Source organism: Siphateles boraxobius, unplaced genomic scaffold, assembly GCF_051911475.1.
Source record: "Siphateles boraxobius isolate OS27281-9 unplaced genomic scaffold, OSU_SipBor_1 16, whole genome shotgun sequence".
Classification (NCBI taxonomy): domain Eukaryota; kingdom Metazoa; phylum Chordata; class Actinopteri; order Cypriniformes; family Leuciscidae; genus Siphateles; species Siphateles boraxobius.
In genome coordinates this window covers 9,302,711-9,320,633 of record NW_027508766.1, presented here as the reverse complement: position 1 = coordinate 9,320,633, position 17,923 = coordinate 9,302,711, and the positions used below count along the sequence as shown (strand labels likewise).

Below are 17,923 nucleotides of genomic sequence, written 5' to 3'. Positions count from 1 at the left end.
GGAGTACACAGTATAGAATTATTGCACTTAATCCAGGAGAATGGCCTCCACCACCACCAAACCTGCTGCAGTTAATTAAAGAGAAAGTCTGAAGTGCAGGCCTGGTGGCTCTAAGATAAGTGAGAGCAGGGAAGGACAAAGCTCAGCAGAGGGAGAGTTTTTAAGATTGTGGATGGAGATTGAGCTAATGCTATTGTGGACGTGAGGATTCCAATTAACGTGAGGAGTTTACTCCAATGTGAGATTCATTTAGATGCGATGCACTGTAAAGATGTTGTTAAAAATCTTATTTTACCAGGGTAACTTAAAAAGGATTAGTTCCCCCGACTCACCCTTGTATCATTCCAGACCAATACGACTTTCTTTCGTGGAAGTTTCAATGTATCCGCTGGCTATTCTTTAAGCAATTATGGGGACTAAAACTTTAAAGCTTCATAGGTCAAAAGCGCCATAAAATATAAAATATAATTATTTTGATGTCACGCATTAGCTTGGTGTGAGAAACAGAATTTAAGTTCCTCTCTAGTAAGCTATTAACCAAAACGCTGAATCAGCAAGAACCAGAACAATCTGATCTGTGAACAAATCATTCAGACTTGGTTTGTAAACTAAATCTGATTCATTGCAAAGATCCAATTCACAAGTTGTACATTTGTCATGAACTTTCAACTTGTGCTCCAAAGAAAAAGAAAGTCATAAGCGTTTGGAACGGCATGAGGGTGATTCAATTTATGGCAATTTTCATTTATAGCTGAACTATTCCTTTAATAAAAAATAAAAAAATTCCAAGTTTTACTTGCACAGTTTGAAGATGTACACGCTAGAGGCCAAAAATACACTTTGGCTATTGCTGTTTCCTAATATAATTAAAGCAAGCGCAACATCATATTTCAGGCCTTTTTCCTGAATGTAATAGCAATTTTCTTCCATTTTACAGAACTGTCAGATATTGGCTAAATTATGCATGGCAGCACAATTAAAGCAGATGTGAGTCTCAATGAAACAGAGAAAACGAGTTCTCCATATCTACATGCAAATATAAACTAGTGGAATGTATCCAGTTATAACTCTGTAACGCAGACATAAAATTAATCTTGGCATATCCATTCTTTTCAGGAACAGAAGATTGTGTGGCCTGTATAATATGCACTGGGGACTTAATTATTTGGACAGCATCCTTTTAAAAATAATGATACAAAAATGCCAAAAATAACACCTTCAACTGGTCTTGGTCATTTCTTTGGAACCTCCCACAATGGAAAAAAATTATTATAGGGAAACATTACACACTTTCATTTTATCTCATATTTAAGTCTTTCAGTAGATTACTTCTAAAAAAGAAAATAGAGTGTTATCCAATATATTTGTAAGAAGAACCGTGAATGTAAATAAAATAAAATAAACTTGCCGCACATGACATTGTTGTGCTAACTATTTAATATATTTATAAATCTGTGAAATGCACTTTCTTGTAGAGAATTAAAAATCCATATATGTAAGCATTATGCGAACTCAGTAGCCACTGTGAGCCAGCAGCATGAGCCCTTTAAACACTGTCTGATTTCCCCCATTTAAAGGTTCCCTCTGGGCAGTAATACCCCTTATAAGAATACTACAGCCTGTTGTAGAATTGTGTTTACTGGTATGAAGCATTATTAGGCTGTAATTTAGCCACTGCTAACATGCTATTATTTACACATTTCTTACAATGCTTTCTTCTTAAGTGCATTTTAAGCAATGGCAGCTCTCTGAACTTTGAGCCTTTGCTTACTTATGAAAATAGCTTTGGTGTCCTGCAGAAAGGCTGTCTGAATAAAAAAATAAAAAAATTGTGACTCTATTGATACTTTATATATCCAAATTGTAACTTTGTAAGTCGTAATGTAATTTTACATATCACACTGTGACTTTATATGTCACAGTATGACTAATTTAAATCTCGCAATTGCTACATTTTATTTCACAATGTGACTTTATATCTCACATGAGGATTTTCTTATTCTACAATTTACCTCACAATTATGCTTTTTATGCTTTATTCGGAGGTGAAAATATGCTTCCATACTGCAGAGACATACGTAAAACTTGGACAAGTGTGTGGTTTTGTGAACAATAAGAAAATTAACCATTTTAAAAAAGCAATGCACTTCTAACATAATGTAATCTATATAATTTAATATTCAGGACATTATGCAAAAAAATCCATTGTCTTTGAGTTTATGAGGCAAGCGAAATAATGAGCACTCTGACAGAAACCAGATATATAATCTCATTTGAAAAAAAAGTTCATGACAAGTTCTGAAATCACAGCACTCACTTTTAAATTACTACCCAAGACCACCCACTGACTGTGCGGAAGTAAGCAGCTTCAATTATAAATGCATAAATGCCGAGAGGATTGTACGTGCACAACCATGAGTATGAGGCACTTTTCATCATGAACAAGCTTAGCTCTTGTTAAAAGCAGAAATGATTCTCTAATATTTGGGCCTGTGATCACTGATTGCTTTATCCTCGATGTTTATACTCACCTTGACAGAGATCTTCCCCTCATCCTTTGGTAAATGTGCAGCCAGGAACCAGTCTCCAGGGAGGGGGCTGGTGACATTGAAAACTCCTGTGGTGCGGTTTGGCAGCGTCCATGTCAAAGTGACAGCGAAGGAGCCTGGTATGATGGTGTCCTTTGGAAATCGTGTCTGGAGGGGGTTGATTACAGGTGGAGCTCCTGACCTGAAGTACCTGTAAACAAAAGAGAAGGTTACATTTCAAAACAAGCTGTGGACCGTTACCTTGGATGAGACCAAATGCAATTGAGACTGTCATCTTTTACAATCCAGTGTGATGCAAATGAGGCTTGAATTTCCTAATAAAACTGGCACAAAATAGAACTACAAAAAGTCTGTCAAACAGATACTCCCCGATTCACACCACCGGATAATATTGTGTTCAGTGCATCTGGTATGCTCAAAAATAAAAAGGCAATTCAGTTTGGTGCATCTAGTGGTGCTGAAATTACACAATTTACCTTAATGTTTTCATAAACATAGTATAGTAAAAGTCCTTCTCCACAAGGATAGTAAAACCTGAGATCACCTAGAGTGAGGAGACCAGCCGACGAACCCCATAAGGAAATTACTTTAAGCTACAGTATGTATTTTTTTTGCCGCTAGGGGTCCCTAACCTCTTACAATAGCAAAGGCGTAGGTTGATGACAAATAAGCGGAATTATGGAACTTGTCGTCATGCCATGGATCTAATAATGTTTATGGATGAGTGAATACATTGATGTTTTTTAACATGACTGTGGAATGAATCTGGGCGTGATTGCTAATGAGAGACAGATATCTGCGCCACACGCGAGTCCCGTGGATATAATGGAATAAAGACATTTCATTAAATTTGTATGGTAACGCAACACTGTTTCCCTTTCAGTCGATAACGTCAGACGTAGTTGACGGTCGACTGAATGGGGATCTCGCTAGAGAGCCTATCCTCTTCGAGTACTATTGAACGAGCCAATGTAATTGGCGTGCGTGATTCGCATGACACACTCCGCCCCCGCGGCGCGGGTATAAATACGGAAGTGGATGCACGCACTAGTTGCCTTTCGCTTCGGAGCCGATCGTTTGATGTCTCTGAGAGTGTTGTTGTCTACAACGAGCGAGTGTGTCGGTGTTCTTCAGGAAGACTCTCCCAGTGCTGGTGTTCTACAGCGCGAGTTGCCCGGTTCAAGTGTCGGCTTGCTGCGCCATTCCCCTCCTATGGACTGGATACGTGCGCCTTTCTACTCCAGTTGAGTTCCCTTAAAATTGAACCCTGTTGAGTTCCTCCACACCCCTCCGACGTCGGACGTGCGGAACGTCTGGTGTTAGGCCTACCATTCGTAAGCAGTGTGGAACCTGTGTTAGGCTGGGTCCATATGTTGCGGTCCCTACGGCGACCCCATATGTGTATTCTTCCACGATACGGCTCCCTGCGGTGAGCCCGTGTCTTCCCTCGGCAGAGTCTCTCTGCCATCACTGTCCGGTGTGTCTCCTCCCGTCTAAGGCTGGAGCCACCCCAGTGACATTCCATATGTTAGACTGCCCAGTTTCCGCCCAGTTCATATGTGTATTTTCCACGTTACCTCCCTCTGGGTTGGATATGGCTTCCGCAGCGTCCCTTCCTTCAATGTACGGGGAACGCTTTCCCAGTGGACCTGTAGGAACAGCAGTGACTTCCCTTGCCTAAGCCCTGTCCTTCCCCGCCTTAAATTTGGTAGCATGCGGGGGCATCAGGAGGCTTTGGTTTAGGCACTGGAAGGTGGCAGCGTTATTGGCGTTTTCAAAGGTTATCCCCATTCAGTCGACCGTCGACTACGTCTGACGTTATCGACTGAAAGGGAACGTCCTGGTTGCGTATGCAACCCGACGTTCCCTGAAGGAGGGAACGGAGGACGTAGTCCCCTTGCCACTACCGCTGGACCACCGCTGACCCCGGGTTACTCTCGGCTCCTCAGCGAAAAGCAACTAGTGCGTGCATCCACTTAACTTGGTCTAACGTTACACTATTATACTAAACTGCATTTGAATGTGTTGAAAGTTATAATGTTATTCTATGTGTTAGTTTGTTGGCTGTATGAGACTAGCAGTAAGCTAGATCAACATTAGAATAATATACTGATCATACTCTAACATTTCATCATGTTGAGCTACAGTATTTAATATAGATTTGTTTTATGTACATTTGCTCACCTGTCTAACAAAGTACATGTAAGAGCGGCGTCTCTGTCAAGTCCAGGTTATTCGCGGATGTAGAGCTCTCGGCATCTCGAAAACCTCATGCCGATATTGATCCTCATTTTATTCCTTCTTTTGTCCCAAAGTCTGCTTGCCATGGTCCATAATGTTTGAACGAAAACAACAACAGCGTGAGCGTGCAGCTAGACGTAACGCAGTTGTCCACGTCTATCGCCATGGTTACTATGGCAGTACAAGCGGAAACCAGGGATAACGACAATGACCAGAGACGAGCCATTATTTAAAAATGGAATTTCGCTGAAATTAAAAATCTTCGGGAACTTTTGGGATATTGTAAGTACACAACTGCAGGAAATATATCACACTGTTCAAGTGATTTTTTGGATATTTTATTACAAAAATCTTACATATTGTACCTTTAACGGTGCATTGTGTAATATTTAGGAGGATCTGTTGACAGAAATGCAATATCATATACATAACTATGTTTTCAGTGGTGAATAAAGACCTTAATGAACCGTTATGTTTTTATTACCTTAGAATGAGCCATTTCTATACTGCGGGTTCCCTTACATTGAAATGCGCCGGCATGTTTCTACAGTAGCTCTAAACAAGACAAACGCGTTTCATCACTACATTCTTCGTGTAAAGAAGCTAGAAAGTCAGCGAATATAACACTGATACAATGATGAACAAGTAACAATAATATTTGAAATAACATATCATTTTACTGAATAATTAAGTAAACCAAATTTATTAATTTATCTTTGTAAAGAAACCTAATTGCTTAACTGGCTACTCTCTGCTGTATCAGACGACGACATCTTTCCTGTGCATCCACCGTAACTTCTGTTGGTTGCAATTCACAACCTTACCACTAGATGCGTCAAAAAATACACAGTGCACCTTTAATAAACATACTAAATGTCTTGATGAACATGTACAAATTCAGAAAGTATTTTAAAGTAGATGTAGGGACAGAAATCATATCAATATATATATATATATATATATATATATATATATATATATATATATATATATATATATATTTTTTTTTTTTTTTTTTTTTTTTTTTTTTGCTTAAAAAATCTAAAAATGTGTCCTCAAGATATATTGAAAGCTCAAAAGTCAGGGGGAAGTATAGCAGACTTAAAGTCAATGATACATGTAAATAAATGCATGTTCATTTTAAAGGGATAGTTCATCTAAAAATGTGAATTGTCATAATTTACTCACCCTCAAGTTGTTCTGAACCTTCTGAACCAGAAATTTCTTTCTTCTGCTGAACACAAAATAAGATAAGTTGAAGAATGTCGGTAACCAAACAGTTGATGGACCCATTGACTTCCATAGTTTTTTTTTTTTCCATACAATGGAAGTCAATGGGTCCATCAACTGTTTGGTTACCCATATTCTACAAAATATCTTCTTTTGTATTCAGCAGAACAAAGAAATTCATACAAGGTTCAGAACAACTTGAGGGTGAGATGACAATTATGACAATTTTCATTTTTGCATGAACTATCCCTTTAAGTGAGCCAATATATAAATAATAAAAGAGAAACACAGGGTCAGAGAAAGCACATTGAAGTCACTGTGAATCAATTAGAATGCAGAAGATGTGAAAATCTCTCATTCACTCACAAGAAAGAAAATGGAGCATTGTGACTAACACTAAATTATGCATGAAGTGAATCGTAAACAAATATTCCAACATTTAACTCCGCCGTTAATGTTTTGAGCAATGCTTACAAATTTAGGAGGCATTGATTTGGAACAACGCCCTGACTAGGCTGCAATTACAAGCAAAGGAGAGACGAAGAATGAAAGAGACAAAAATCATTCACTCACATCAGACTCATTTTCATCCCCAAACCACACAGCAATTTTCTTTATTTCAACATGGGAGCACAAGGCCATGAAAGTAAAAATTCTTCCCTCAGTCCCTAGCCTGTCAGTCAAGATACAGACACAGCCAGACAGTAGGAATCTGCAACAAATCATGGAATGACACTTTTTCTAAAAGGCTTCACTGTCAGTAATTATTTTTGCTCAATGCATTGTTTTGTGTCTCCTGTAGTTTGTCAATCCCTGACTATTTTCTTCTTTCTTTTTTTTTTGTGGGTGGGGCAAGGTATGGGTTCACAACAAAGACTATCAATTACTCTTTTATTCTCTGTTTTTCTCATTTTAGAGGTAGAAATGACTTGAAGGTAGAAATGAATGTAAGACAAGTAAATATGGCAAAAGACAGCGCAATCATATGTTTAATAAAGTCATGCAATGATTCAGAGATGTCCATGATGGAAACTGATATTGTTTTACCTCAGTTACTGTGCACAGCTATCTAAACACCCACCCGAAGAGGTCTATAATACCTGGAGAAAACTATACATGGCAACATTCCCAGTCATCTTACTGACAGTTGCTGAGCTGGTGCAACACCCTCTGGAAATACATTATTTGAAATCTGGGTCAATGACAAGATGCACATTTTTGTCCTAAACCATACAAAAAAACAAAACAAAATGCTGAATACACCTCTTCTATGATTGATTGATTGGATGGTTGGTTGCTTTGCTTGGGTGCGTTTCCCAAAAGCATTGTTAGCCAACTATGGTCACAAGTTAAGTTGTTATAAGCATACCTTAACGAGTCGAGGAACATTTACAAGCAGCATCGGCAAGTTGTGTGGTTGGAACGACAGCTCTCGAGCTGTGGTTAGAAGCATAGTTTCTTGTTTGCATGACGTGGACTCAATAAATCCTTATCTTGAGCCAAATAAGCAAGCTGACATTCAGTACAATCAATATATTTTATTTAGAATACATACAAATGTAATTTAAGTCTTTTAGTTTACGTCTTTTAGATTTAAAGCGTAATATTTGAAGAGTGAGCATGTGCGTATACATGCTCTAGTACGTAAGATTGAGCCTATTGAGTCTGGAAATAAAGCAAACTGACATAGAGAAAAATTAGAAATAGTAATTGTCCACAAAAGTAGCCATGTCCGTAATATATAGCAAAACATCTAGCATTAATTAGATCTCAAACAGATTAATTAAAACAATTTATTACTCCACCACCTGTGTGACATCATTAACCAACATGGTTGAACGACCACTTTGCGAGAATATGGTTTCAGGAAACAGCCGTGACTAGCTTGATTTCTTCAATGATGCATTGGTTGGTTGGTTGTTTTCTTGGTTGGTTCGTTCATTTTCAATTCAAATTAATTAAAAAAAATTTAGGGGCATAAAGTTAGAGGTCAGTGTAATACAACTGTCCTCCTGATATCATAATGAAGAAAATGCTTCATTAGAATGTCTTGAAAATCTTGTGGTCCAACATGAAGAAAAAATACAAAGCATGAAATTATATTATTCCAGACAAGGTTCAAAATACATGGCATGTTAATTATGACGTGCCATATAGTATGCAATGTGTTGCTCCAAAGGCCTGGCTTCAATATCCTTTGCAGAACACGCAATCCTAGCCCATTACTGCCAGGCTCATCAAAGGAATACAGAGCTGATCTATGATCAGAGTCCAAGGTGTATGTAAAATGGACCTTTAGCAAACATATCATCATAATCAGATCAACATGCTCCGTAGTCATTGCATTTCCTCACACCGTTTAAGGTTACACTCTATGAATCCCTAGTTGTCAATTAGACTGGAGAGAGTTTGAAACAAGGTGAAAACAAGGTTTGGTCATTAACTCGAGGCAAGTTAGCAGCAAAACCAAGTGCCTTGGAGCACGCAGCTTTGTATGATACCTCTAAACTAGAGATATTTCGGATTACATGGAAGGAGTGCTCGATCGCTTACAGAGACGTTTTAAAAGCTGCTAAATCTGCTTATTTTCAACACTATTAGAAGAAAATAAACATAATCCTAGGTATTTATTTGAAAAAGTGGCTAAACTAACGAAAAATAAAGCTTCAAGCCCAGAAGTTTCCAAGAAACACAGCAGTAATGACTTTATGAACTTCTTCACTTATAAGATCGATAATATCAGGGACAAAATTATAACTATGCAACCGTCTACTACAGTATCGCATCAGGGAGTGCATTGTAGTCTCCCAGAGGAAAAATTTAATTCATTTGTTGCTATAGGAGAAGAAGAATTTTGCAAAATTGTTAACTCATCTAAATCGACAACTTGTATGTTAGACCCTATACCGACTAAACTATTGAAAGAGATGCTTCCGGAGGTCATAGATCCTCTTCTCAATATCATTAATTCGTCTTTGTCTCTAGGATACGTACCAAAACCCTTTAAGCTGGCTATGATTAAACCGCTTATTAAAAAAACGCAACTTGATCCTGCGGAATTAGTCAATCACAGGCCGATCTCGAATTTGCCTTTTCTGTCAAAGATATTAGAAAAGGCAGTATCCTAACAACTGTGTTCCTTTCTTGAAGGAAATGCTACTTGCGAGGATTTTCAGTCCGGATTTAGACCGTACCATAGTACTGAGACAGCTCTCATTAAAGTCACAAATGATTTGCTCTTATCATCCGATCGTGGTTGTATCTCTCTTTTAGTGTTACTTGATCTTAGTGCTGCATTTGACACCATTGACCACAACATTCTATTAAATAGACTAGAAACCTATGTTGGCATTAGTGGAATTGCACTAGCAATTCTAGTTTAAATCATACGTATCTGACCGTTATCAGTTTGTAGAAGTAAATGAAGAGATGTCTTATCTGTCAAAAGTTCGGTATGGCGTACCACAAGGCTCAGTACTAGGACCGCTGCTGTTCACTCTGTACATGCTACCGTTAGGAGATATCATTAGGAAACATGGAATTCGTTTTCACTGTTATGCCGATGATACTCAGCTCTATATTTCCTCAAAACCTAACGAAACTGACCAATTCACAAAATTAACAGAAAAAAGCGCTATTTAAATAAAGGTGACTTGACTTGACTATAATGCGTTGACGTAATTTCCACTGAAACAGGAAGCTTAGGCAGGACATATTGATTGGCTCCTCCCCCTTTTCAAAGGTTCTGGGTTCTAATCCACACGCGTATAGTTTTTGTTTTTCCTCAACAAAACCGAATATGTTTATCAGTGGTTGTGTAAGGAACTTAGCTATATGAAATATTAATAATCAATAATAACTTGTTATGATTAATTATGAATATTTGGGTCAGTTAATTGGATTAACTTGACATGGCTAAATTAATATTACAATCATTTAATCAGTTCGTCCAACAAACTCTTTTGATTATTAATTTATTCTAAGAAAACGGTATCTTGCCTGGTACAGAAGACTAATGATTACTTAGCATGTACAGCGTTTTGAGCATGTAGGCAGATCAAAATCCGAAAAGGGACTTCGTATTGCAAGCAAATCAGAACCAAATACATAAAGTATATAAGTTTTATTAACTAAATCATAAGCATAAATAAACTAAACACACATATATACAGAAATACAGAAATAGGTTGGTAATAGGATGAAATTGGAAACCGGAAGAAGGACTATGAGAAGAACCATCAGAATTTCATTTTCACATTTCATTGAATTGAATACTTGCATTTGTAGTGGGAACAATTCTTGAAGTTGTTGAAAATTGAAATCGTTGATGGTTCCGGCAGTGTCAAGTGGAAGTTGGTTGAGAGTTCTCTTTCTCCAGGAACACATGGCTGGTTTGGTCAAGGCCTGGCGCCCTGTTGAGGCCACGCCGAGCACCCAGGAGAAGTGAGGAAGTCGGAAGAGTGGGTGATTGGAGTCGTTGTAGGTTGGAGTCTTTGTTCCAAAACTCTTGAGATTGTCCTTGGTTCTTTGTGAGACAGTCTCCTCTCTCCTGCGTGAGCCCAAATCTGGTTGGATCGAGGCCTGCTGGGCCCAGGGGCCCCCGTGGAGGGGGAGGGGGTTCCCCAGTATCACCAGAACAGTGTTGCGGCTGGATGAAAGAACTAAGAGAGGGAGGTCAGATGTGGACTGTCTCTAATAAAGCCTGGAGAAGGTCCATCCCCTGGGGGGTTGAACTTGACCAATAAGAAAAGTGACATGTCTGAGAGGGAAAGTGGCCCTTAGTTGATTTACAAGTCTTTGTCCCAAGATGGTTATACCTTCATTAATACTCAGATAGCTATAACACTTCCACACTGCATTCTAGAAGAAGGTGATGGTGATGTAAGTGTGAGTCATTAAATGAGGATTAATTAGGCAGGAGGCATGATACAGGTGAGGTTACATTGATCGTTAGTTGGTTGTATACCAGGGTACATACCATAATATATACATAATAGTACACGAGACAGTAAACCATTTACACTGTTTCTTTCACAGTTTTATGCATGTTCATTTATAGATCAGTTAGTCTATGATCAATGCAGCAAAGTCTGTTTTAAAGAGGGTTTCTGTCTTCCCCATTGTCTCTCTCTGGTGCACGTGGTCACATTCCTGTTGAGGTCGTAAAATCTCCTTATCAGCTCTGTAACATGACACTGTTTCTTCCCTTGTGTTCGTTCATTTGGGCTGTTAGTTTTGAGTTTCATAAACCTTTGTATATAATGAATAATTAGTGTGTGTCTGATTGGTCCATACCCTACAGTTGTATATCAAGCAGGGACATGTTTGTGTGCATTTTGTTTTGTGATTTCACCGGAATGAATAGAGTCTCCGTGACGGTGATAGATTGAAGCGCATGTCCGAGTGAAGACTGTGCGTTAACCACAAGAGAACACACTGTATCCATGCATCTGATAGCAGCGGCAATGAGCACTAAGCTTGATTTAAAGAACAACACATTTCAGCACTATGCCCCTTTTTAACAAACAAACTAAATGAATGCCCTTCTAGTTAACTGGAGATGTTTTATTTATTTGTATTAGGTACATCCGTGCTGCGAGATGTTTCAAAAAGTGGTCGGGACAATATCGACCCTGGCAAAAACACATAGCTCCGTGAAGTGTCAATGATGGTCGCTTTTGCCAGGTGGTATAGTATAGTTATAGCAGAGGGGGCGGGACGCTTTACATTCTAGAAAGCATTTGATTGGACAGAAGATTCATCAACATTTCTTCATTCAACGCCGAAGAAATCGGTTAAGACTCACTGTACTGTTCTTAGTGTAGTTTATTTTTAGAGCCACCAGATGGTCCTAGTCCATGTATGTTTTTGATGTTGTCAGAGAGAGTAGCCTAACCTCTGACTTTAATTGCAGCCATCTTGCTTACTCAGTTGATGCTGGTAGTCACACGGTTAAAGCAGCTCAATCTCCTCATCATCCTTGCAATCATTTATAGAAGCTTTGTCTGTAAGTATTAATGTGTTTACTAGAAGCTTGTTTTCCATCTTTTGTCTGGAATTAGTGCCAGTAATTTTAGGATAATATTGAGATAATAAAAGAGATGTTTCAGTACGATCTTACATGCATCTAGATCATTATTGTGTATATTATGTTTAGATATACCTTAAGCAAACTGTTTCACTTATTAATGTGAAGTCCAGTATGTAGGGTATGGACCAATCAGACACATACTAATTATTCATTATATACAAAGGTTTATGAAACTCCTCACATAGCCCAAATGAACAAACACAAGGGCAGAAACAGTGTCATGTTACAGGGCATGATAAGGAGATTTTACGACCTCCGAGGAATGTGGCCACATACTCAAGAGAGAGACAATGAAACAGAAACCCTCTTTAAAACAGACTTTGCTGCATTAATCATAGACTAACTGATCTATAAATGAACATGCATAAAACTGTGAAAGAAACAATGTAAATGGTTTACTGTCTCGTGTACTATTAGGTATATATTATGGTATGTATCCTGGTATACAACCAACTAACGATCAATGTAACCTCACCAGTATCATGCCTCCTACCTAATTAATCCTCATTTAAAGACTCACACTTTGATGTACATCACCTTCTTCTAGAATGCAGTGTGGATGTGTTATAGCTATCTGAGCATTAATGAAGGTATAATCATGCTAGGGACAAAGATCCGTAAATCAACTAAGAGCCACTTTCCCTCTCAGACATGTCACCTTTCTGATTGGTCGAGTTCAACCCTTAGGGGAGGATCTTTTCCAGGCCTTATTAGAGACAGTCCACATGTGACCTCCCTCTCTTAGTTCTTTCATCCAGCCGCAACACTGTTCTGGTGTTACTGGGGAACCCCCTCCCCCTCCACGGGGGCCCCAGGGCCCAGCAGGCCTCGATTCCAACCAGATATGGGCTCAGGCAGGAGAGAGATGACTCTCTCACAAAGAACCAAGGACAATCTCAAGAGTTTTGGAACAAAGACTCCAACCAACAACAACTCCAATCACCCATCCTTCCGACTTCCTCACTTCTCCTGGGTGCTTGGCGTGGCCTCAACAGAGTCCCAGGCCTTGACCAAACCAGTCATGCGTTCCTGGAGAAAGAGAACGCTCAACCAACTTCCACTTGACACTGCCGGAACCATCAACGACTTCAATTTTCAACAACTTCAAGAATTGTTCCCATTACAAATGCAAGTATTCAATTCAATGAAATGTGAAAATGAAATTCTGATGGTTCTTCTCATAGACCCTCTTCCGGTTTCCAATTTCATCCTATCACTAACCTATTTATGTATTCATGTGTGTATGTTGTTTAGTTTATTTATATTCATATAAATATCTATATTTAGTTAATAAAACTTGTACATAATATGTATTTGGTTCTGTTTTGTTTGCAATACAAGTCACTTTACGATCACTATTTTTGCTACAGGCTCAAAGTACTGTACAGGCGAATAAATAATTATTCTTCGGTGGCAATGGAAGATACCCTTTTCTTAGAATAAATTAATAATCAAAAGAGTTCGTTGGAAGAACTGATTAATTGATTGTAATATCAATTCAGCCACATCAAGTTAATCCAATAAACTGACCCAAATATTTATAATTAATAATAACAAGATATTATTGATTATTAATATTTCCAAAAAGCTGAGTTCCTTACAAGTATTTAGAAATTAAATTTCACTTTTTCTGTATTTCAGTTTTACTCTGTTCCACTTGCATTTGAAGTGGTGGTGTTAATAAATCCATGCTTCAGTTCAACTTTCTTGTGGAAGGAGTCATCTGTCTGTCTAGTTGAAGAAGGGGGACTCTTTTACGAGGGCAGAATACTCACAGAACCATCAAAATCCTTCTTCAGGAACTTCACGAAAGGGCAATGCAAGTATACATTTAATGAGGTGCTCTGAAAATGATAAGCTGATGGTTCTTTTCATAGTTAAATGGATCTTTTCCATAGTTCCATTTCCTGCTTTCGGTTTCATTTACCATTTTACCTAAGTATGTGTGATGGTATGTTATGTGTTTGTGATTTAGTTAATAAAATTTGTTCACAATACGTATTTGGTTCTGATTCTCTACTTTCAACAAAGTTTATTTTACGTAGTAAAAGTTAGTGGTACTGTACACAAAGACCTTTCCCTCCCCCGGAAATGAACATTTCTTAGAATTAATAAACAATTATTACTATACAATGTCCAGTGAGTATGAGTATTCACTGGACGAACAGGTTGATTGATTGTAATATTAATTTTACTACATTCAATTAATTATATTAACTGATCCAAATATTCATAATTAATTATTACAAGTTATGATTGATTATTCATATTTATTTTGAGCTAATTTGCTACACCAATAAAGGAGAAATATAAATGGGAACAGTGCACATTTTGTATGTCTCCCTAACTAAACACACATGATTCAGGTCATCAGCTAATTAGTAGAGACTTCAAGACCTGAAATGAATGGAATGTTTACAGGACAACGATATGCTTAAAAAGGAGAAGTTTTCCTTTGCGTTTTACATGTACAGACGACACCATTGTCAAAACGTTGAGTTATGCATATAACTACTGTTCCCAGAAGGAGGGAAGGAGGGAAGGAGGGAAACAACTATGAGTTGACTATGGGTCACTCTTACGCCATCTGCTTAAGACACCTTTATTCACGCCTCAAAGGCCAATGACGCATGACGACATGGACGAGGTCACCTGACCACAGCACATAAAATGCAGTCACATGTGTCATTTCCTTTGTTCAGTCCAGCGCTTTCCCGAGCCTCCGACTGCGCAGGGCAACCAACTCCTTATAGACATAGCTTTTCTGCAGTACAATGTAAAAGACATTAAGATATCGGCTTTCCACTGGCTGAGTTGGAAAATATGTAAAAAAAAGCTGGTCAGACGACGCACATAGCCTGCATCTGCCCAGTGTACCTAGGTACAACTTGCACAGGGCACGAAACAAATCTCCTGTCTTCCTCTGAGTCAGAGATTTTACAGGGCAGGCCGGTCCCTTAAAGCACAAAAGTATTACGTCCAAGCGTTGTAATTTAAGTCAACAGGAGGGTTCACGGTGCACGTACAACAGCACATGTATGAGTGACTTGATCCCTTAGGCACAAAGTCCACTAGCAAATGCGCGCGTCGAACGCATCTTTCCACACTAAAGTAGTATACTTTGAAAGGCTTGCAAACTCAACTGTGCACGAGACGGAGCGAAACGCAAAATATGGAACTGTCCATGTGACGTAATTATCACCATCAGGAGAATCCGCGGATGTCCACGCACACCGTCCGTGTGCAGCCCAGTTTTTTTGGCCGTGGGGAGAGTGCGTGTACAACAGTGCAGATGCGTGTGATATGGATGAAGTATATACAGTATCTCACAAAAGTGAGTACACTCATATTTCAGCAAACATTTTAGTATATCTTAGGGACAATACTATAGAAATTGAACTTGAATATATTTTAGAGTAGTCAATGTGCTGCAATAGCAGTATATATTTACTGTCCTTTGAAAATAACTTAACATACAGCCATTTTGTCAAAATACCTGCCATCAAAAGTGAGTACACCCTGTGATAATAGCTCTACGACGTTTAACCATGCAAAGCCACAGTCCTATTCATCATGTTCATGTTTTTGTCTGCTTGACAGGACCATACAAATGTGTGTATCTTGTATTAGAGCAGTTAAAATGTGTGCTTTGAGTACAATTCTCTCATACTGACCACTGGATGTTTAACATGGCACCTCATGGCAAAGAACTCTCTAAGGGTTTGAAAATTAGAATTGTTGCTCTCAACAAAGATGGCCTAGGCTATAAGAAGACTGGTAACACCCTGAAACTGAGATACATTACAGGCTAGGGTCATACAGAGGTTTTTCCAAGACGGGTTCCACTTGGAACAGTTCTCGCAAGGGTCAATAAAATAAGTTGAGTCCTTGTGTTGTGGGTCAGATGCAGAAGCTGGCTTCAAAAAACAGATGCATGAGTGCTGCCAGCATTACTTTAGAGGTTGCAGATGTGGAAGGTCAGCTTGTCAGTGCTCAGACCATACACTGCATACTGAAACAATATAATATCCAAGTCGGTTTGCATGGCCGTCGTCCCAGAAGGAAGCCTCTTCTGAAGCTGGCTCACAAGAAAGCCCGCAAACAGTTTGCTGAAAGCAACCTGTCCAAGAGCATGAATTACTGGGACCATGTCCTGTGGTATGATGAGACTAAGATAAACTTGTTTGGCTCAGGTGGTGTCCAGCATGTGTGGTGACGCCCTGGTAAGGAGTACCAAGAAAACTGTGTCTTGCCTACAGCCGAGCATGGTGGTGGTAGCATCATGGTCAGGGGCTGCATGAGTGCTGCTGGTACTGGGGAGCTGTGCTTCATTGAGGGAAACATGGATTCCAACATGTACTGCAACATTCTGAAGCAGAACATTATGCCCGCCCTTCAGAAACTGGGCCGAACGGAATGATAACGACCCCAAACACACCGCCAAGATGACAACTGCCTTGCTGAGGAAGCTGAAGGTGAAGGGGATGGAGTGGCCAAGTATGTCTCCAGACCTGAACCCTACTGAGCACCTGTGGGGCATCCTCAAGTGGAAGGTGGAGAAGCGCCATGTGTCTAACATCCAGCAGCTCTGTGATGTCATTATGGATTGAAGAGGTAAGGTATACTCTGGCTGGGAGTCAGTGCGCTTTTTGAAGAATTGATCCTGAGACCTAGGCGTTCTAGACGGCTGAGGAGCCAGAATCTGTGAGTTATTAACTGCGCCTCCGATTGGGCTTTAACCCGCCAAATGTCGAGGTAGTTTAACACTCGCACTCCCCGTTGTCTCAAGGGGGCGAGAGCTGCATCCATGCACTTCGTAAACATATGAGGTTCTAGGTATAACCCAAATGGTAGGACTGTGTACTGATAAGCCTGCCCCTCGAAGGCGAATCTCAAGAATGGCCTGTGATGGCGTGCTATCTGAATGTGAAAGTAAGCATTTTTCAGATCCACTGAGAAAAAAACAATCTCCCGGGCGAATCTGAACGAGGATTTGTTTGGTTGTCAGCATTCTGAACGGGCGCGTCATAAGATCTAAGATGGGCCTGAGGCCACCATCTCTCTTTGGAAGGAGGAAATATCTACTGTAAAACCCCGACTTCCTTAGTAATAAGGGGACTGGCTCTACAGCCCCTTTCACTAACAGTTTTGACACTTCGGTGTGAAGGACGTGAGCTGCGTCGCTTCTTACCGATGTCTCTACCACAGGTAGAAAGCGAGGGGGTCTGCGAGCAAACTGTAGCAAGTAGCCTCATTTTATTATGTTCAAAACCCATTTGGATATTCCGGGGATGGCTTCCAGGTCTTTTCCCGCATAGCTAGGGGTTGAATGAAGTCTGGGGACGGGCCGCTTTGTGATAGGGACCCGGCCACCCAGCTGTTTTGTGTTTGTGATACTGTGTGAACAGTGCTTACGTGCAAGGGTGTGTATTTCATAGTGGGTACACAACCTCAATTCATTACATTTCCAGCGTGAGCTGGGGGGAAAACTTAAACTGTGGGACAGTGCTTAAGTGCAGGTGTGCGTACTTTATTGTGGGCACACAGCCTACATTTATTACAGACAGAAAAGATCTCTTTTCGTGCTTCATTTTGGTCGGCGTAAAACGGTGTTTATTTGCAGGTGTGCATGGTTTAAAACATACTCAATTACTGCAATATTGACGTTCCTAGCTGCCTGAACTAAAGAGGGGACTGGGAGATGTGTGAAAAGCTTTTTGGAGGTTGGTCCGGCCTCAGCTGGACTCAAACACTCTCTTTTCCCTCCTGTCACCATGGCTAGGAAGGATTCCGAGGCTTCGGGTCCAACACA

General features: G+C 39.7%; 1 protein-coding gene across 1 annotated transcript in view; it reads right to left on the bottom strand.

Annotated features, from left to right (window-relative positions):
- Window positions 1–17,923, bottom strand: part of tmem8b (transmembrane protein 8B) — a 230,241-nt gene that overhangs the window by 122,392 nt on the left and 89,926 nt on the right. The window contains exon 3 of the mRNA XM_077231543.1: window positions 2,532–2,739. Coding sequence (XP_077087658.1) covers window positions 2,532–2,739 — 208 coding nt within the window. The remainder of the gene's footprint in view (window positions 1–2,531; window positions 2,740–17,923) is intronic.